Below are 22956 nucleotides of genomic sequence, written 5' to 3'. Positions count from 1 at the left end.
AGAGACATGCATTTGGCAGTCTCAAATCCAAAACAAAACCCAGCAGTGCTTAGAACTATCCTGGGGCTTTTGCCACCCCCTTCAGCAGAGTCCTTAACTGAAAGATTAACTTGGGCTACTGACAGCTTTATCTTCTAAGTTGATGGAAGATGGGGGGTGGGGGGGATAGAACATTCCACTGACACACTGCTTGGGGGAAGGAATTAATTAATGTGTTCATGTTTCAACCAGAGCAAGACAAGACAAACAAAAACCTGTAGAGCAATCCGCCCTTCTCTGCACCTGGAATCCCCCATGGAGACCCTGAGAATTGTTGCTTTTAACAGAAGGCCTTTCATCTTCAATGAGGACGCCGCAAAAATCTTCACAGACAGCTGAAGAATTCCTCCACCTTTGGAGGGGCCAGCCAGTAACCCAAATTCTCCAGCTTCGTTGCTTCGGCCCCAAATCCAACTAAAGCTGAAGGCTCTGTCCTCCCCCTGCTCCCGACGCTGGTCCACATCCTGTGAGGTCCCTCAGTCTCTCCCTAGGCTGCTAAGGTTTGAAGGACTGAACCAGCATCTCCCCTTTCTACCCCGTACACAGTACACAGACGGGGGCCACACAGTAGGTATTAACTGTTGTCTTAAAGTGAGTTTGTAAGAGAATGAAGTACACGAATAAACAAACAGAAGAATGGCACACTTCCCAAAGCTGAGGAGAGAACAACATAGCCTTAGCCTGTGGGGTGCTTGGGTGTCTGGGGCTTCTCCCAGATGAGTCAAACACCCACAGTCTTTCCACAGCAGTGTTCACAGAAAGCCTGTGGGGTCTCCAGGTGTCCCCTAAAATGCAGGAAAACACCTGACTAGCACAGGGAGGGAGAAGTCTTTTTTGAGCCCAGACCAACTCACCAGAATGTGATTCCTTCCTAAAGAAATCTGTCTCCAAAATACAAGGAGCCTGGGAGTAAAGCGTCCTTCTTAGGCAGCCACAAGCTGTGGCCCTTCTAGCCCTGTGAGAACCCTGACCCACTGAGGCTCCTACCCTGCAATGGATAACCAAGAAGTTACCAATGAGGCCCTCAGAGCCAGAGCAGTGCAAACAGCCTGGAAGGACACTGGAGTTAACAAGACAAGCCAGTGGAGGGCAGAAACCCTTGGCAGGCAACTCACACTTGGTTTCCTAGACCTAACTAGAACAAAGCCCATCACACCAACCTTTCTTGTGATCAGGCACTTCTTCAGTCTTTCCCCAGAAGCCCTGTATGTGCTGTATCTATATCCAGAAAGTTCTTCCCCTAGTAGCCCATCATTCTACCAACTCGTATACACAACTCCAATGCTACTTTCTCAAGAGGCCTTCACCAGGGTCCTTGTGTGCAACTTGCTACAGCACACAGTTCTCACCATACAGGAAGACAAATGAACAAAGGGCCCATTGTTGGAGCCAGGTCCAGAGCCTTACAAGTTGCTCACTAGTTAAAATGGAAGAAGGAGATGACACCATGTTGAGGTTTTATAACACAGGGTTAAACACTTCTCTGCTTTCAGCCCCTCTTAATCATGCCTGTGAATGTTCACCCATGTTCTTACCTTTTTCAGCATCTCCTCTAAGTCTCATCTTTCAAGTAAGAATTTTGATGCCTTTATATTTATTATAAAATTTATCATCTTTGACTTTCTGCCACACTTTAGTTCTTCTTATGTTCTCTCGTGTTAACTAGATTTCATTTTACCATCTCTATTAACTGAGTGAGCAATTTGACTGGGGGCTTATCTTTATCATCTCAAGGGCCGTGTGTTCCTCTATTAACTTCTGACAATTCATGTCAAGGAAAGGTAGAACTTGAGCTTTCTCTTGTGTACAAAGAAGAACCCAGAATCTTGTCTTCTCCCAAATCCCCCTTTACTTCACTTTTGCTTGTAGATATTTTTATAACCCTGGGCATAGTTCATAATTAAAGGACAGTACTTGGCATTTCATGCCGTTAAGACTATGTGGTCTTTTCTCCTCACCGTGTAGTTAGGTGTCCCTCCCAAGTGCTGGGATTCTAGGCATATGTCATCACTTTCACTGGCCCTTAATTCCATAATAGCTTCATTGAGATGAGATTCACGTACTGTAGACACAATTCACATCGGGATATGACTCGGTGGTTCACAGGACTGTGCAGTCACCATACTCTGAACAGCTTATTGTCTCCCAACAAACCCTACCCACTCCTCATTGCTCCCTGCTCTCCTCCACTCTAACCCTAACAAATCATTGCTATCCATTCAGCCTGAATACTTTTCCTGACTCCTAGCATTTCACGTAAGTCCATCATGTGTTCTGGCTGGCTTCCTTGCTCATAGGACGTTGTAAAGTTCTTCTGTGATTGATGGAGCACATATCCATCTGTGTATGGTTTCCCTTTTTATTAATGGCCAAGTAAGTTCCCATCCACAAATACACTTACATTAGCTGCCATTTACATGTGGATAGGCATTTGAGATGTTCCCCCTCTTTTTCTTTTTCTCCCATGAATAATACCACTCAGGATTGACGTGTAAGTTTTTAGAACACGAGTTTTCAAGTCTCTTGGACCTAAGTTAGAAATGGGATGGCTGGGTCATATCACAATTTTAAAACTTTCAAGAGACTTTCTCTAAGATGGTTACTCTATTTCGCATTCCTAGCAGCAGCATATGAAGGTTTTAAATCCTCTACACCCCTGTCAACACTCATTAGTGCCCTTCTTTTTTTAATTATAACCTAGTTCGTCTATGAGTGGTTGCAAAGTGGTGTCTCCGGGTGATTTTGATTTAAATCTCCCTGGTGGCCATTAGTGCTCAGTTTCTTACATATTGATCGACCATCGGTATTATATCCTATGTAGAGTCATTTGAGCTCTTTGCTTGTGTGTGTGTGTGTGTGTGTGTGTATGTGTGTGTATGTGTGTGTATGTGTGTGTATGTGTGTGTATATGTGTATGTGTGTGTGTATATGTGTGTGTATGTGTGTGTATGTGTGTGTATGTGTGTATGTGTGTATGTGTGTGTATATGTGTATGTGTATATGTGTGTGTATGTGTGTGTATGTGTGTATGTGTGTATATGTGTATGTGTATATGTGTGTGTATGTGTGTGTATGTGTGTGTGTATGTGTGTGTATGTGTGTATGTGTATGTGTGTGTATGTGTGTATGTGTATGTGTGTATGTGTGTATATGTGTATGTGTGTATATGTGTGTGTATGTGTGTGTATGTGTGTGTATATGTGTGTGTATGTGTGTGTATGTGTGTGTATGTGTGTGTATGTGTGTATGTGTGTATGTGTGTGTATATGTGTGTGTATGTGTGTATGTGTGTGTATGTGTGTGTATATGTGTGTATGTGTGTGTATGTGTGTGTATGTGTGTGTATGTGTGTGTGTATGTGTGCACACATGCACATGCACACATTTTCTACAGACAAACTTGCCACTGGGATTACAAGCTTGTGCCACAATGTTCGGCCTTTTAAAAATTAACACATAGTACAACAATGCCAAGCAACCAGAGCTTCCAGGGACTAAGCCACTACCTAAAGACTATACATGGACTGACCCTGGACTCTGACCTCATAGGTAGCAATGAATATCCTAGTAAGAGCACCAGTGGAAGAGGAAGCCCTGGGTCCTGCTAAGACTGAACCCCCAGTGAACTAGACTGTTGGGGGGAGGGCAGCAATGGGGGGAGGGTTGGGAGGGGAACACCCATAAGGAAGGGGAGGGAGGAGGGGGATGTTTGCCCAGATACCGGGAAAGGGAATAACACTCGAAATGTATATAAGAAATACTCAAGTTAATAAAAAAAATTAACACATAGGTTCTGCGGATGGAACCTGGGTCCTTGAGCTGGCGAGATGAACGCAATGCTGCCTGGGTCATCTCTCCAGCCTCTTCTTTGCTGGCTTTTATGAACAGAATGGATTGTCTTTTTTTTTTTTTACTGAGCAGTAGGAAGTCTTCAGGCATCCTACATGCACATTCATCATCAAATACATCGAGGTCTTTGGCCATCTGTGAGGTTATAATCATGTGTAATAAAGATGTATTTACGTGCTGGGAACAACCCAGATGTCCCTCACCAGAGGAATGGATACAGAAAATGTGGTACATTTACAAAGTGGAGTACTACTCAGCTATGAATTTCACAGGCAAATGGATGGAACTAGAAAATATCATCCTGAATGAGGTGACATTGTCACAAAAGAACGTACATGGTATGCACTCACTGATAAGTGGATATTAGGGAAAAAGCTCAGATTACCCAAGATCCACTCATGGACCAGATGAAGCTCAAGAAGAAGAACAAACTGTGAATGCTTCAGTCCTAGTTAGAAGGGGGAATAAAATAGTCATGGGAGGTAGAGGGCGGGAGAGATTTGGGAGGAAGAAAGGAAGGAGAGGGGAAAGGGGGGCAGGACCAGGTGTGGGAAGAGATGGGTAAAAAGTATAGAGGGTCAGGAAATTGAACAATGCTACAAGCATTGGGGGATGGGGAACTGGATGTGGCCAACAGAAAGTCCCAGACACCAGGAAAGCAAGAGGCTCCCAGGACTAAACAGGGATGACATTAGCTGAAATACCCAACAGAGAGAGCAGAGAACCTATAGAGACCATATCTAGAGGTTAGGCACACCCCCACGGTTGAGGGATGAGGCCACCCACATCAAAATTTTAACACAGAATTGCTCCTGTCTAAAGGAAATACAGGGACAAAGAATAGAGCAGGGACTGAAGAAAAGGTCATCCAGAGACTACCCCACCTGGAGATCCATCCCATAGGCAGCCACCAAACCCAGACACTATTGCTGATGCCAAGAAGTGCATGCTGACAGGAGCCATATATAGAGGTCTCCTGAGAGGCTCTGCCATAGCCTTAGTGATATAGATGTGGATGCTCACAGCTAACCATCGGACTGAGCATGGAGACCCCAATGGTGAAGTTAGGGGAAGGACTGAAAGAGCTGAAGGGGTTTGCAACCCCACAGGAAGAACAACAATATCAACCAAGCAGACCCCCAGAGCTCCCAGAACTAAACCACCAATCAAAGAGTACACATGGAGGGACCCATGGCTCCAGCTACATATGTAGCTGAGGATGGTCTTGTCTGGCGTCAAAGGGAGGGGAGGCCCTTGGTCCTGTGAAGGCTTGATGCCCCATTGTAGGGGAATGCTAGAACAGTGGGGTGGGAGTTGACAGATGGGTGGGGGAGCACCCATGTGAAGGCAAGGGGGTAGGTTGGGGGGGTTAAGAGAGGAAACTGGGAAGGGGGATAACATTTGAAATCTAAATAAATAAAATAAACAATAAAAATGTCAAAAAAGATGTATTTATGTGTATGTATGTGCAAACTAAATGAGCCTATGTGTATCACATGCATGCAGAAGCTCACAGGGGTCAGAGGAGGGTGTTGGATCCCCTGGAACTGGGATTACAGTCACATGAGAGCTGTCCTAGCTCACATGTGACTTCGCTCTTTCACTGCCCATGGGGTAATATGGCTAAAAGGGGAAATTAGGGATTGAGAAGCTCATTGTGAACCTCCATGGCCAAAGCCCCTCCAGAAATCTGACCTAAAGAGAAAGACTGACGCTATTATCTATGCGAAGTAAGGGCTGGTTCTACCCCCTTATCTCCTTGTTTGGGGGACTGCACCCAATAAAGCCATCTATAACCAATCCAACCTAACGATATCACTGCTATAGGAACAGAAGAAAGGACTACACATAACAGATATATTAGCAGGTCTCAGGATGTACTCGGGACACAAATAAGACCACTGACACCCTCTTAGGAAGACTGCTGTGACTGGCCCACAGGTACCAAAAGACCACAGAAGCTGCAACTTCCATTTCTTTTGAGCCTAACATCAAACTGGGTACCTTATAAAGAAAATAGATCTAAAGGGCATGGCGTGGTGCTGCTCTCTGGTAAGGAGCTCACTGAATACGGAATCATAATGGTATAAAACACATAAAGAGAAATAAATCATTTAATGAAACACAAAGCCAAAGCAAGACCAAGGTGCCACGAGAACTAGCTAATTCTTCCTAGTGCTGGCTACCATTAAGTCCCACCTCTTAAAGGTTCACCACCAACACTGACACACTAAAAACCCCTGGAGGACAGGAACCCAGAGATAAAGCACCCTGGACCACAGTAGGCTCTTTGCTGCCAGAGAATGAAGCCAACATTGAGGGAAACAGGCAGAGACAGCAAGTGAGGAAAACATCCACACTACTGTAAACCCCAGGTCCAGCCATGCTAAGAGCTCCCTAAGAGATTTTTTTTCCACTTGAGTTTTAACCTCCTAGGACTCTCTTCTCCTAGGACCTCCTAGAGATTTTTTTTCCACTTGAGTTTTAACCTCCTAGGACTCTCAAAACACTCCTTCATGCTTATCCAGCTACAGCAGAAATCACGGTTTTATAGATGAAATCAGCTGAACACTTGAGAGAGCGGAACCTGGGAAGGGGTGTCGTGTGGGTGGCCTGGTGCCATGTGTGTGGCTGGCATGCCCCGTGTCCACGTGGGGCGGCATACACTGGGAGCGTCCACAGGCCCCCTGCACACAGGCCCGCACCCCCAGCTTTGAAAGAAAGCTGTCAGCCAGCCAGCTGTCACCCGGCCACACACACTTGAGACAGCCGCACTGGGAAAGAATCTTGTTCGTACTTAAAGGTGTCCCACTCTGAGCCCCTGACTCGGAAATCTGATTTACACAGTTATAATTCTGTATGAAAAAAAATTTTTTTTACAAGAATCAACCAGCAAGCACACACTCTGGACAGCTGGTTCCGATCGTGCCAAAAGCCCCTCCCTCCATGGGAGGGTTCCAGATTTCTTTTAAATGGTAAGTTCGTCTACTTAATTTAATGTTTGGTTCACTTGACAAAAATCTCACTTTATAAACAACTGTTCAGCGGTATCTATTATGGAGAGCATCACGGCCATGGAGAGACTGCCACCCTGCCTCCCCCCACCCCACCCCCCACCCCTCACAGCTCACACACACACCGCACAAGAGCCTTACAGTGGAGCCTCGTCGGAAGGTTATTGTAAAGCATTTTATTTTATCTGGCATCCAGAAATGATGTGTAGCCGTCTGGAACATGGGCCAACGGCGGCCTGCCATGGCCAGCTGTGAGAAAAACAGTAGAAGGACAGTTGTGAATCTCAGAAGCCCCCAGAGAGAAGTGACCCGAGGCCATGGGCTTTAAGCTGGTAGAACCCTCAGGTCCCCTGAAGAAAATGTCAAAGACACTCTCCCTGGCAGTCCTTCGACACACCGCATTCCCACCGTGACTTGAATGGTTCCCGTCTCCTGTGCTTTTCCTAACTACACTCCCTTTTTGGGCAGTTAGTGGTGTATTAAGACTCCAAGTTACTGCTCTTTAATATGCTCCAAGCTGGATGTTCTTCAAGAAGTCTCTACTGTCCACACTGGAATCAGGGGGAAAAAGTCATGGGAAAGGAAAACAGAAATCCAGGCAGGGCCTCCAGCTTCGTTCACTCTGGCTTCTCCGGGTTACTTTCTCAACGAGTGAAGTTTGACCCAACCTCTGGAGAGGCCAGTCTTGGGGACACCAGGACGTGCTCACTCACCTGGGCAAACCTTGGATACATGCTGTCCTGCTCATCTATGGTAAGGAAACTGGACTAGATACACCTTCACCAAGTCTCTGTCCTTCTGGCCTCATAAGTCACACTGTCCCCTAAGCCAGCGACTCTCTAGCTCTGACAGTAAGCAGGGCCATCTGCTTGTGGTAGGAACCTGTCTTAACATTGATGTCCCAAGGAAGACTATATTTTCAATTCCCAGGCCCAGTTTCTACTATGGCTGGAATGTGTGTGCCAACAGGACCTTCCTCCTGCCATTCTTACCAGCTGGCCCTCTGCCATTGTCTGTGACATCATGGAGCCCCATCTTGAAGGCTCCACAAACTTTAAAAGTTTACTCACGAGTGTGTACTGAAGCCAGGACTTAGACTAACCCCTAGGATCCACTTGTTTGATAGCCATGGAACCCGCCCCGCCCCCCACACCTGTTCATACTAGGTTTCCAAGGTGTTAGAAGGAGCCAGTCATGTAGACAAAATGTAAAGGCAGGTGTGACAGAGCCACCCCTCCTCGGGAGCATTTTCATGTATTTATTCTGTCTGAGAAACAGTGAAATAATATACAGAATAAATAAAGAACTCAAAAATTAAACACCAAAAATATCAAATGACTCAATCAGCAAATGGGTCAGAGAATTGAACAGCTACATCTCAAAAGAAGAAGCACCCGAGGAAACATGTGAAATCTTTCGCTGACAGGAAATTACAACATGGTAAGTCAAAACAACATTGCCATTCTATATGACTGTGGCCACAGTGACTTATCATTAAAACAAACATAGGAAAAGCAGGTGTGGCCAAGGACTCTGGGGAACAGATTTTATTACTCACTGCTGGTGGTAATAGAGGTTGAAGGAGTCACTGTAGGTAAGGAGGTCCCTCACAGTCTAAAACTAGAACTTCCGTATGCTCTAGCCAGACACACAAAACATCCAGCTGCCCTACAACAGGCATCCCTGACCAACCACGTTTACTGTGGCACTATTCAACACACCCATGATGTGGTATTGTGTACGTGGCCTGGGTATATCGCCCACCAGTGTATGAACAGACGAAGAAAATGTGGTTCTCACATACTATGATGGGGCATTACTCAGTCATGGAGAACAACATCATGCCATTTTCAGGGAAACAGATGAGACCAGAGATTATCATGCTAAGTGAGATAAGCCAGATCAGAAGGATAAATACTGAATTTTTTCATGTATATGAAATCCTGGGGTGATGGGGAGATCATGAAAGGGACATTACAAGAAGTATGTCAGGGAGAGGCTGGAGAGGAAGGAGAGAAAACTGAGAACTGATATCAACAAAATGCATCCTACATACGCATTCAATGTCATTACGAAACTCCTTTCCATACCCAGTGGATACCCAGTGCTAACAACACCCACAGAGCACTCGCCGTGGTCAGAGCCCTTCCCGCAGTGGGCAGCAGTTGGTAATACAGAGACTGGAAACTTAGACTGCTGAGAACAAGCGGTGGCTGAGCGCCCAGCCCTAGGGTAGGTGTGACATGGCCATCAAACTCATGAAGGAAAGGCTAGTGATGCCGAAGCCCCGCCTCCTGGCTGAGAAGCAGTTAATGGGAGCTAGGAGAAGGAGAGCCATTTTATTTTCTTCAGTGGTGTGGCCACGGCTATGCGGCTCAGGCTCCACACCACGCTCACGAGAACAACATCGATGATCTCAGTGGGTCCTTTGGGATTTGCTGGGAGGCAGAGGGAGAAAAGGAGGAAGAAGGGGTTCAGAGAGAATGGAAGGGGGGTAAGAGAGCAATGATGGAGTAACGATCAAAACATTTCATACATATGACATTGTCCAAAAATAAAATTTAAAAATGCACGTGTGTGTTTGTGCCTATATGCTAGCAATATGTACTGGTATATAATACTTTGTAAATTACTATAGAGCATACTAGTAATAAAGAAAGGGGTGTTATGGTTGCATGTTTGTACACACGCACACACACACACACACACACACACACACACACACACACACACACGAGGAATGACAGAGGTGTTAAGATAGGAGAAAGATGGAGGGAGATAAATCCCTAGCAGAAGACAGGCCTCAAGAACAAGCAACTGCGGTGGCTGGGCTGTCGGCTCACTGCTGGAACACACATGTTTATACTGAGGGAGGCAGTTTTTCAAACTCAGAGGCAGACCAACCAGGCCCGTGACAGGAATTGATGTAGAGCTGGGCCTTGGTGTGCCTTGAGCGCTCAACTCCGACAGGATGATTAACTGCCTCCCAAAAAAGAAACCAATGGGCTGAACGTGACTCAGACGACACCCTGGAGGACAGGGAAGGCCTGGAGTACTGTTGACTGTCACCCCCAAATAAGAAGAGAGGGGTGAAGGGATAAAGACTCCCCAAACACAGAGTCGGAAAAGCAGCAGTCAGCCTTCACCACGGTGACTCATTTTAGCAATAAGGTGTAGTTCTGTAAACTGATGTAAAGAACAACCATGAAGACCCAGAAGAGACACCCTAATGGGGTGCTTACAGGACCCCCTTTAGTAAGCCCTGTCTCTAAGTGATGTCGATTTCCTTAGAGAGGAGAATCCATCCTCTAAGTACAGTCAGGGCAGGAGGCGGCCCCCCAAGGCAGACGTAGAAGAGCCCTGGGTCCCTTTACAGTGGGGTCTGGGATCCAGCCACACCATGGCCAAAGTCGACCACCAATGATGCCTGGCATTTTCTGCTCCAGTGGGCGGGAACATTCAGCTTTATTGGGTTTTCCCCTTATGTTTCATTGTCCAAGTCTTTCAGACCCAGTGACAGGGATTTGATCTATGACTTACTAATGGATTGAGAAAGGTAGGGCTCCTTCAGCCCGGAGGCAGTCTGTGCAACCCCACCCGGGTTCCAGCCAGTGAGTTCCCGGTCTGGTTGTGCACAAGAAATTGCCCGTTGCTTAGGAAGAAAGGCTGTGCAAAATGAACCCACTTCATCTGCAGCTGGAAATCGCCCAACGAAACTGGGCAGCAGCTGTCCCGATGAGACTTTTTTTTTCTGGGATTTTCCATGAGAAATTAGCGTACTAAAAAAGCTAGACTTCTTTGCAGAAGGGGGAGGGATATGCAACCTAAAGCCATTTTTTTAAAAAAGTCTGTTACTCTTGCCCCTGCCTCTGGTGGACTTTCTGGCCAGAAGCCTCCTGCTGGGAGGAAAGCCCGGCTACACTCCGTTGCTTGGTCACACATTCTCTCTCCTGTTCTTGTCTGTTCTCTCCCTTGGAGGGAACATGAATGCTGCTGATTCAAAAATCAGACACTTCGAGGAGAACTAGTAGGAGCTTTGCCCACCCCCGCCGCTGTCTGGAACACCAAACCAGTACGTAGGTCATACATGTACCCAGCCTCCTGGACCAGGCCTTCTGAGGGGCCACAGCCCTTCTTCAGTCTCACAGAGGACCCAGCTGCCAGCAGTGTCTGAGCCACCTGGACAGCTCCGGCCAGTACTCACTTTAAATAATAAACCATGCATTTTTGATCCGTCTGCAGCGCCAGGCAGATTTTCCTATTTAAGCTGGAGGCCTTCTCTGCTTTGAGTTACTAAAGTGGGATGGGCGTGAGTTGCATAAGAACCCAGAGAACCAGGGAGAGATGGCATAGTTTCTTGCCCAATTCCTCTGTTTGGCAGAATGGTGTGTGGGAAAAAAGGGTTCAGGGGCAGCCGTAAAAAAAATAGCACGGTTCTCTGTTTCATTGTCTTGGTGTTGGTATTTCAGACTCTCTCTCATGACAGAAGAATAGCAATGTTCCAGGCGGAAGCACTATGCTTGTCCCCCAGTGGCATTGCCCTGTTCTCGTGAAACACACTGAACAGATACAAAAGGGGAACAGTTACTCTGTCCCAATTGGTGGGAGAAAGAAACAAACACCTTTCCGGGTTGCAAGAGGCTTTCTAAAGTTGCCTATGTCCTAATGTCCAAAACTCAGGGAGCAGTGTTTTGTGTGGGGACGACGGGAACTCTGCAGATGTCATTTAGAACCCTGGGACAGGTGGAAGGGCATTCAGGTACAGGAGAGAGCCAGCAGAGGGATGCAGCATGAGAAATGTCACTGGTTTTGAAGCAGGAGGAAGCAGAGAAGGACTGAGAGCCAAGGGTTGTGGTAGCCTTCAGAGCTGGATGAGGTGAGGAAACAGATTCCGTCCCCAGAGCGTCCAGCAGGAACAAAGGCCTGCTGACATCCAATGCAGCTGATTTTAGACTCCTGACCTCCCAGGCTGGAAGAGAATCGTCTGTGTTATTTTAGGCGACTGAGTCTGTGGTACTTTAGTATAGCAGCCATAGGAAAGAAATGCTTGAGTGGCTGAGTGTTGCCTTCGAGCCAGCGTGCCCTGGACACAGCTGAGACAGTGGACGGCAGACAAAGAAGCCTGATGCTCAGGACGTAGACAAAGCATCCAGAGTTTTCAGAGCAGCAAGGAAGGCTGTCAGTGCGGACTTGCTGGACAGGCAAGCAGTACCTCACTTGGCCCACTAAACCCAGGAGCAGTACAAAGATGGACCAAAAAGGTCTTTCCCTGGCTAAAGTCTGCCTTCAATATACGAAGACCCTGTGACCAGAGTCTTCAACCTTGTTTGAATCCCATTAAGCAAGAATGACCTCCTAATACATCAAGCAAAAGAGGAACTTTATGCACTTCTGTGGGAAAGGTTCGGTGACACTGTAAGGAAAACATCACATAGTAGAAGTGTTTCCATGGCAACACAAAGGTAAGTAGGTGGGCTTTTAATGGCAGGAGGAAAGTACAAAGGAATCGCAGTCACAAAGAGCGCTGTGTTGAGATGGCTCCAGGAGGGACTGGACCAAGCAAACCTTTGCAGACCAGAAGGCCTGCTTGATTCATAAACTGTCCCAGGGCACTGAAGAAAAGTCCACACTTTTATAGAGCCAGTGTAACATCAATGTCCAATCTGAAATTGATGCACAGACAAGCATATGTACACAGACAGACAGACACACACAGACACACACACACACACACACACACACACACACAGGCGTACACATAGACAGACCAACCTCCACACACATAAATATTCACACATAGATACACACAGTCACAGACAAACACACTCTCACAGACACACACATACATCTAAATTATGGATGCAAAATATTTAGGAAAAACTTGAGCAAGCAAAATCTACCATCAACTGAAGGAAATAATAAAGCAAAACCAGTGGGATCTTTTTTCCCCCAGGAATTTAAGGTTGGTATAGTATTAGGAAACCATTGACATAATATACCATATTAATACATCTAAAGAGGAAAATCGTATGCATGTCTACATAATACTATAAAAGCCATTGGAAAATTCAATAGCCATGTCTAATTTTAACAATTGCACGCTCACTGGCCAAGTCTGAGGTAGTTTGGGCATCATAGTAAATACATATAAATGAGGATTTGTGGAATAAAAGGAGTCGACAAGTCCTCACAGATGTAAATCCCTACGTCGTGGAGAAGAGAAAGAAAGCCCTCCTTACAGGAAGAAAACAGCTGAAAGGGTGGGAGAAGAGCTGGGCCTCTGAGAGTCGAGTTTCAAAGCTTCATGGGAACACTGGGAAGAACAGAGAGATGTGAGTGAGGGAGACCTGGTGTGGAGCACAATGTCCACGTGACCTTGAAATTCCTCCAAGCTCCTTGCTAACTAAGTAAAGACTGTAACTTGACCCGTGTTAACCCTGAAATACAAACTTTACCCAGCACTAAATGTAGCCAGACTGCTTGTGCCTACAGTAAGACCCACCCAGGAGGACACAGAATCTTCTCTGTAACTCTTGTCGTGAAACACCAGACAAAAGTAAACCTACAGACATCCTTGTGCTGGCTCGCTTATGTCAACTTCACACAAAATACAGTTGTCGGAAGAGGGAACGTCAATTGAGAAAAATGTCTCTGTAAGGTTGGGCAGCAGGCGAGCCTTTTGAAGCATTTTCTTGATTAGTGAATGAGTTGGATGAACCTAGCCTGTTTTAGGTAGTGTCCTTTCTAGGCTGGTGTCCTGGTTCTATAATAAAACAGGCTGAGCAAGCCATGGGGAGCAAGTCAGTAAGCAGCATCCCTCCAGGGCCTCTACATCAGGTTCCTGCCCTGTTTGAGTTTCTGACCTGACTTTCTTCTGTGATATGGAAGCGTAAGTCAAATAAACCCTTTCCTTCCGACCTGCTTTGGGTAATGATGCTTCATTGCAGCAATAGTAGCCCTAAGTAAGACAGTCCATAGTATCATTTCTGAAGAGAGAGAGAGAGAGAGAGAGAGAGAGAGAGAGAGAGAGAGAGAGAGAGGAGGTATGTTGGAAGATCTGGTAAAACAAATACTAAGGAGCTGACCCAGGTTGGAGGAGAATAGGGAGGCACGACACTCAAACAGAATGTACGATTCTAAGCTGAGTGTTGGGGCTAGCAAGGTGGCTTTGTGATTAAAAGCACTTCTTGCCATGAAGGCCTGGTGACTTGAATGTGATCCAGGAACTCACTGTGGAAGGAGAGGAGCAAGAACTAACATCTGAATGCAGTCCTTGGACCTCTGAGCACACACATAACATGCCAACACTCACACGTGTACATCATGAGCACATGCACACATTTGCAATGAATGGCACTGTGGCCCAAGAAAAGGAAGCTCAGAGAGACACTAGAAGAAGTGAGACAGGGATGACAGGAGACTGAGCACAGTATTACCTCACGTGGTTTCCTGACACAGTGAGGATGAGCTTCCAGAAGTGTAAAGAACATGCAGAAGAAGATGGCCAGGGAGTCTGAAGATTGTCTTCAAGCAGCTCAGAGAAATTGCAGAGGAAGGGCAGTGCATTATCTTTCTTTTGCTGCTAGGATAAATTGTTGACCATAACAAACCTGGAGAAGGGGCGGACTCATTTGGCCTGTACGGTCACAATTCATCCATCGAACCTAAGGCAGGAACCTGAATGCAGGAACCTAAGCAGAGTTCATGGAGGGATGCTGCTGACTGGCTGGCTTCCAGGCTCATGTTCAGCTACCTTTCTTGTAGAGCCCAGGCCAACTCGCCAAAAAGGGAGGCACAACCTGCAGTGGGCTGACCCTTCCACACCAACAAGCAATTAAGAAAATGCCCCAGGAGCATCTGATGGGGGCAATTCCTCAATTGAGGTTACTCTCAGTTGACACTAGGTTGGTTCCAAGCTGACAGATGAAGCTAACTATGACAGGTTTTAAGTAGAGAGATTGGGAGGGTGGTGGGTAGGGATTAAACACATAAGCAATTGGGGAAATATCAGTTGGTGGATGGGGGCAATGGCTGTGCTAATGCCCTTTTCAATGCTACCAAAATAAGAAGCAGACATGAAGTAAAGGGGATAGCCTAGAGAAAGGGCACAGTGAGAGACTAGGACCTTGAGTCCAGTGACTAGAAAGTACTGGGTAAGAATTTTTGGGGTCTGGTTGGTAGGGGCAGGCCCGCCATTGGGAACGGGCAGCATCTGTGGTCAAAACTAAGCTGCTACAGACACAGGAGGAGACAGCTAGAGGCCGTTTCAGGGTGGAAAGGTGACATGCATACCAAGGCAGCAAAAGAAAGTACAGAGGGCCTGAGGATGCAGCTCGGTGGGGAGTGTTCGTCTAGCATACACCAATCCCTCCTTTCAATCCCAGCACAAGGGAGAAAAAAGGATAAAGATCCGAGCTTTGTGAAATCTGTGTAGATATCTTGGCTTGGTGATCCTCTAGAGACAGGGAAGGAGAGGAAGGGAATAGAGCAGGGCATCCAAGACAAGGGCATCTTAAACCAAGGACTGAGAGAAGTAAGGGAGCCATGTTGCTAGGAAACAGAGAACAAAGCCCACAGGTTCAGTCTGGTGCGAGGGCAGGAACCAGCTATGGTTTCTATTCCATCTCAGAGTCATGGAAGAAACATTAAAGGTGCTGGGGATAAGGAGAGGGATCCATGATGGGCCAAAAGGAGGGCAGGCAATGGGCAACATCCAATCAAGGTTCAGGTACCAGTCTCAGACCACGGAGCAGCCCACCATCAATTCACAATGAACAGAAGACAGCCCACATCTTGCTTCCTGGCACAGTCTGAGTTGTCAGGCTGGAGGCTACATTCCCTCTACCCTTCCCAACCAACACTTCTGCGAATCAGAAAGTCCTTCAGACGAAGTCTCCCCAAGTCTTAATTGCATCTTCTTCCCTGGCACAAAGACTCATGGAGTCATAGTTTCCAAAACTAGCTGAGCCATTTCTCATGTTCCATGGATCATCCCAGAAATCCAGGCCCTCAAGAGGAAGTCAAGATCCACAGGTGGATACTTGAAACTGCTCTAGAGATGGGCCCAACAATCTTTTAGGTTGACAATGGCTGAAGCAGGCCTTCAGAGGGACCTGCTAGTCACTTGTGTGTTGAATGATCACATTCTTAAAAACAAAGAAATTGGGGAAAAACCGATTATGAGTGGATGACTGTAGAGAAACTTTCAAAAAAAGCTTTCTTAACATTTCAGATGCAGCAGTCTAAGTGCTGTATGTTCATGGCTCCTCCCACAACATGGCCTCTGGCACGCCCTCTTACTGCCATTCATTTGGTTGTTATGGTAGCATCTCAGATAATTGAGGCCATCCCCCAAGCACAAGCTATTGATCTCGGCTTTTGTGTAGTTCTCATACCTAGAAACCTACCGGGCTCACAGAAGAGCAGCCCAGAAACCTGGAAGATGAGTCCTTGACTATGAATCCAGATCCCAGCTTGAAGAGTGCTATAGTTTGAATCCAGAATGCCTCCCCTAAAGGCCCATGCATTAGAGTCCAGGAGCCCAGGTGGCACCATTGCAATGTCATGGAAACTATGAGAGAAGAACAGGAGGTCTAGAGGTCATTAGAAGTATGTTTTCAAGGAGGACGGTAAGACCCTCCTTTCTTCTTGCTCTTTATGAGGAGAGGGGTTTGCTCAGCCACAGTGTCTCTCCATGATGTGTCACCACTGGCCTACAAGCAACAGAGCCAAACAGCTGTGGGCTGGAACCTGCAAAGCTGTGAGCCCCAGCAAATTTGTCCTCTTTGTCCTCTGGCATTCAAATCTGCTATCAGAGAGATGGAGCTGGGAGAGACTTTCTTCAAGTGCTGTGCTCCTCCTGCCACTTCCTGAGAAACCCCTGTCCCATGGGATCTCACTAATCCCCTCTACCCCACCACCATGTTAGGTTTGGCGTTGATGAATCCATTCTCTCCTTCTTGCCTTCCCCATGGGGGAGGGGAAGCAACTGTGTATTTTCATTAGTACTTTCTACTTGACCAAGCACAGCATTAAGTCTCGTAACATCCAGCAACTTAATCAAGTAAAAATATTTAGAAAAGTATCTCCTGTGGCTGGGGAGACAGCTCCGTCAGTAAGGTGTTTGCTGTGGAAGCTTGAGGACCTGATTTTGGTCCCCAGGACCCATGTTAAAAAGCCAGGCACGATGATACACCCCACCCCCCAGCTCACTAGACCCTATGTCAAAAAAAAAAATTCTACGTCGATGGTTTCTGAGTGGTGACATTCAGGTTGACTCCATATGCACATGCACACACACAAACATACGAACACAGAGTTATTACCCATCTTCAATAGGTAAGAAAACAAAAAAGGGAATAGAAGAAATTAGCTGACTTGGTTCATGCTACTACATCCTGGAAGGTAGAGTCAGAGCCACCCAAACCACCTACCACCGGTCTAGCATCCATTCCCAGGCCACACAGGCAGGCAGCGGGCAGCCTCTACTTTCCAGTGTCCGCCAGACTCTAAACCCAGTCATAAAGCCTAGGGGTGGGGGAGGTAACAGCCAAGACCAATCATTGTATACAGGGATAAAATAAGGCTTTAGTTTTACTCTTCCCAAAGAGTTATTAATAAGCGTCCTCCATCTACCCATATACCTCAAGGGAGAGAGAAAGAAAAAAGTTTTCCTTGGTCATTCAAGGTCATTCAGAGTAAAGAGATTAGAAGTGAGATAGAGTGACTTGGAAGATATATGCTTCACATAAAATAAACAGCAAGACCAAACTGTCTTGAAGTGTGTGAGAATTAGGCTCAGAAGACAGCAGTGCATGCAAAGCTGGTAGCCACGCCCCTCGCCATCTGACACCCGTGTAGCATTCATCCAGCCATCCCCACATCACCTGCAACCCCCAAGCAGGGGGACACTGTGGGACTAAGATATGGATTCCTAGCAACATCACACTGCTAGATGTCTGCTAAAGTCAGCTCCAGGTCCCTCCAGGTTGGGCTGCATTCACATCAGAAACACTACAGGAGTGGGTGCCATAGACCACACCTCCTCCCAAACATCCTGCCATAGCGAAGATGCATAGGAGCCCTCCCGTGGTGTCCTCGAACCGGGACAGTGTGAAATGAACTGACGACCAATGTCTCAGAGACATTTACATAGCATGGGAAAGAAGGCTTCCTTTGTGCCTAAGAGGGGACTTGGATGAGCTCATGTGACATTTCCTACACACCTCACACCAAGTGAGGAGCAAAGTATTCATGAACTGCAGCTTGACAATAACAAAAACATGAAAATATTCTTAAAGGTTGTTTTAAAAGTTTTGGGTTTTCAAGACAGGGTTTCTCTGTGTAGCAGCCTTAGCTGTCCTAGAACTTGATTTATAGACCAGGTTGGCCTGGAACTCAGAGAGAAGAGAGATCCTTCTGCCTCTGCCTCCTGATTGCTGAGAATAGCAGTGTAAGCTTTATAAGCTTTAATTATTTTTATAGCCTGGATATTTCTGAACCTAATTATTCCTGCAAACTTTTAGGAGGGGGGCTTATGAGTCATTAGATCATGAGTGTGGAGCCCTTACAAGTGAAATAAATGATCTAATAAAAAATAAACCCCCCTGCCCCCAGTGCAAGGACACAGAGACAAGCCACCAGCTCTGAGAAAGTCCACCAGCACTCATCCAATCTGCCAGTGCCTGGATCTTTGACTTCCCAGATTTCAGAACTCCAAGAAGTCAATGTCCTCTCAATTACTCATAAGCTACCCAGCTTATAAGATTTTGTTACAGTGGACAGAAAGGGCTAAAACAACACGGTAGCCAAACTCAGCGTAAAGAAGGCAAATTTTTCATGTACAAGAAATTTCACACCTGGAGCAGAGAGAAAGTGGGGTGTGGTCTGAACAATCCAGTGGCTGAAAGGCCCAAATAGTGCCAAGACGGTGAGAAACCACTGTTTGCGATCTTTCCAGGGGCACGGACCAGTGAGGATGTGTGACATCAGTCATCGGCCTCAAGAAACTCAGAAGAAATTACTCAAAAAAGACATCATATGACTAGGCTAAAATGAGGCACTGTGCTGAGGTGAAAAAGGTACGCTGAAATAAGACACCATAAGAGGTGGGATTGGGGGAAAAAATTAGAACTTTGAGACACACAGAATTATTAAACTCAAAACCCCAAAGAAAAACCAAGTAGTTTAGATACAGTGAGGAAGAAATCTGCTGATTTAGGGAACCAATGGGCAAGAGTTCTCCAGAATACAGAATGTAAAGACAACTAAGGGCATTAAAAAAAAAGTTACAAAGTATAGAGTTCAGAACAGCAGGAACCCCGCTTATCAGTTAGGAGTGCCCAAGGGAATCAGTACTTAATGTGGGAGGCTCCTCAGCACGTACAGACAGAGCCTGCCCAGGATGGACAAACCCCAGGAAGCCTCACAGGGAAAACCAGGACTCCAACAGAGATGGCCGTAGATAACCTGCTGGAGACAGGCGTGGAACACACACACACACACACACACACACACACACACACACACACACACACAAAGCAACGGTTTCTCACCAGAGGAACAGAGAGGAAAGACAGAATATTTACACAGAATCTAAAGTCGGACAGGCTGTTTATAAGCAAAAGCAAACCACAGAAAGTGTCTGCCAAGTGTGACAAGAGATAACACTCAGACTAGAACTCCATCTTCAGTTCTGTCGTCACCGAGAGGGAAGGTAAGATAAACAGCATTGGGATAAAGCAAAGGTGACAAGTTAGTCACACGAAGCCCCATTCAAAGCCAAGTTGTTTAAGAACAAAGGCAGAGAGACATGAGCTGCAGGAAACAACACTAAATAGATCAATATATAAACAAAACTGAATAATTCTATCTGCACATACTGATCATAATTATGAGACAATAAGATAAAAAAAACATAGAAAAGCGAAAGGATAAAGTGTTTGAAGGTTTTGGGTTACAATGATATTTGATTGCCTGATAGAAAAGTGTGTGTGTGTCCACAGATATGTGTGTGTGTGAGAGAGAGAGAGAGACAGAGAGAGAGAGAGAGACTGTGTGCATGTCAATTAAAGGTAACAACAACAATACTGACACAATGCATAGCTAGTGGAGGGAGAAGGAGGGATGGAGAAAAACTGGCTAAACCAATAGAAGGGGCAGCCGGGGCACCACTACCACATAAGCAGAGGAAAATCATGGTACAAGAAATAGAAAACAAAATATAATATGGCCTAAAGGAATTCACCTGTATCACTAATACCACAAACACAAAAATATCCCCCTACCACTGAGCAGAGAGAATTTGTTCACAATTCAAATGCTACTCCTTCATGTGGCTGTTGGAACATGGCGGAGCTGGTGACTGCACCAGAGCTCCTGTGTAGCAGACAAGTGCACCAACTGTGATATGCACAGCTTTTTGTTTCCTCCTTTTATTTTTTAAGGTTTATTTCTTCCATGTGGATGAGTGACTTGACTGAATGTATGTCTGTGCACCCCATGTGTGGGCCTGGTGTCCACCGAGGTCATTAGAGAGCACCAGATCCCCTGGAACTGCTGTGAGTCACTACGTGGGTGCTGAAACCAAGCTTGGTTCCTCTACAAGAGCAACAAGTGTTCATGAATGGGAAAGTGTCTCTCTGCCCGTGAGATATATACTACTTTTAAGACACATGGAAAACATCCTAACAGAGAAGGATTAGAAATAACACTAGGAGGCTAGAGAGACAGCTCAGTGGTTAAAAGTGCTGGCTGATCTTCTAGAGGTTCTGAGTTCAATTCCCAGCACCCACATGGCAGCTCAGAACCATTTACAATAGGATCCAATGTCAACTTCTAGAGTGCAGGTATGCGTGCAGACAAAGCCCTAAAACATAGAGTAAATAAACATAAAAACAACACTGGAGAAATAGCAGACAAGTACAAACTAAAATGAAAGTCTATGACATTAGATGCAAGCCCGGATAGAAGGTCAAGAGCCCAACCCAGGGAAAGAATGAACTGTTAACCTGAGGGTAAGAGAAGTTAATTGGTCAAGCTTCACAACCTGTGTGCATTAAATGCAACTGTGTTACAATGTATCAAATAAAAGATGGCAAAATTAAACAGTGGAGCTAGCTGGTCACAGTACAATGTGAGAATTGATACGTACCTCTAAAAGCAGTAAGCAAGCAGGCTCAGAATAATGAGACCATACAACCTGAGCTAGTGAACACTGTTCACAGAAGTTAGGTGATACACATTTACACTTACACACACATACACGCACCAAAACAAACACAAACAAACAAAAACCCACCTGCCACACATATTAAACAAAAATGTCAGGGCTGGAGAAATGGCTCAGATGCTAAAGGCCCAAGCTACCAAGCCTGACAACCTGGGTTTGAATCCTAGGATCCCACATGGTAGAAAAGAATCAACACCCCCAAGTCCCCAAGTTATCTGCTGACCTCTACCTACATGTCATGGCATATGTCCACACATACACAAACAAAAAAATGTCTTTTTAAAAGCCTACTTTCTAGAATAACACACACACACACACACACACACACACACACACACACACACACACACACGGTGGAGAGAGGGAAGGACAGAGGGAGGGAGGGGGAAAGAGGGAGGGAAGGATTTGGAAATTAAGTATGTAAGATTTCAGAGCCCATGTAATATGAAAGATAGTATGATTAAAGAGTCCCTTAGGGTCCCAATCATCCAGAAGACAATTTCAAACTTGAACAAAATGTAAAGAGCCACAAGAAAGAAGGAATCAGGAAACAGGCAACCTTAGAAAGATTCTGGGCGGGTGAACACGGGGACGGAGGGAACAGCACTGGAGAAGGAGGGAAGGCCTGCTTGGTGTATGCTGAGGACCCTGCAATCCTTGCAACCTGAAAGGCCAGAGGACAGAAAGAGGTCAGCCCCTGCCTTCTGACATGGAGAAGTCTATACATAAATCCCACCACATCTCTGTGTTGTCCCTACATGGACCGGATGGAAGCTCAGGAACCGGAAGGAAGGGCGTGTAAGAACGCCATGTGGAAACCTGCTGTCTCACAGCCCGATCACAGATATAAACGGCAGGACGGCAGGATAGATGAGACACGGATGAGAGGAGGATTCTGGGGAAGAGGGTTTAAGTTAGGACAGGGGTGGTAGTTGACAGAATGGGGTTGGGTGGAGTTGACAATACTAAAGAGGTGTAGAAAAAGCAAACAAAACAAAAGCCCAACAGAAACCCACTAGTTAGTAGGCTAATTTCAAAATGCAAATTTTCAAAAGGAATTTGAATGAAGGCACCCTGCATGGATACACAACATACTACCAGAAGACATGGGTTATTAAATAAAAGTTGCAGTGCCAGGCATGACAATGACTCCCCATGACTTACTGGTCACAGAAGCTCCAGGGGCTCCAAAACAATACAAGCCCTGCTCTTGGTTACCCACCACAGCACATGATAAGACAACACAGACTTTGGCTGCAGGACATAGAGAAATCCATTTCAAACCAGTCAGGAAAATCCTTCCTTTCTAGTCACCTTTCACGGTGCCAGAGGTTCTATGCAGTCTGCTGGGGAGAAATGATATCAATGGTCTGACCCAATGTTGGATGCTGGATGTTACAACACTGACCCTCCAAGTAAGAATCACCTATGTGTGCAATCATGGTGTGATGGCTATGGGCTAATGATACTGTTATTCTGAACATGGCTACTAGGATCAGAGGCCCCAGAGTAGAACTATTATTAATTAACTAAATGGTTCTCTTATAAATCTCCTTCAAACCGTGCTTATATTCACAGGCCTGAGCTGCTGTTAACCTCAGAGATGCCTTTCGCAGTGCAGTCCGTGTAAATCCTGGTCAATGCACTGACCTGTAACTGATCAAGGTGCCGAGAATGACTGACTGTGGATACTCAGCCCAAGGTGGGACATCTTTATCAAACTGTCACAGAGGTGTGGCGAACATGGTGAAAAAGAAAACGTAAAGAGTTGGGGACCAGGGAAGGAGTACTTTCTCCTGGATAGGACATGGCTACTGCTCTCAGG

General features: G+C 46.0%; 1 protein-coding gene across 4 annotated transcripts in view; it reads right to left on the bottom strand.

Moving 5' to 3' along the window:
* Adamts17 (ADAM metallopeptidase with thrombospondin type 1 motif, 17) overlaps positions 1-22956 on the bottom strand; it is a 321560-nt gene that overhangs the window by 276840 nt on the left and 21764 nt on the right. The window contains exon 4 of one of the 4 annotated variants that reach the window (NM_001432138.1): positions 7064-7150. Within the exon in view, the coding sequence (NP_001419067.1) occupies positions 7083-7150 (68 nt within the window). The 3' untranslated portion in view covers positions 7064-7082. 4 annotated transcript variants of the gene reach the window in all.

Source organism: Rattus norvegicus, chromosome 1 (genome assembly GCF_021556685.1).
Source record: "Rattus norvegicus strain SHRSP/BbbUtx chromosome 1, alternate assembly SHRSP_T2T, whole genome shotgun sequence".
Taxonomy (NCBI): Eukaryota; Metazoa; Chordata; class Mammalia; order Rodentia; family Muridae; genus Rattus; species Rattus norvegicus.
The sequence above is the reverse complement of the archived record's forward strand: the minus strand, read 5'-3'. Positions and strand labels throughout refer to the sequence as shown.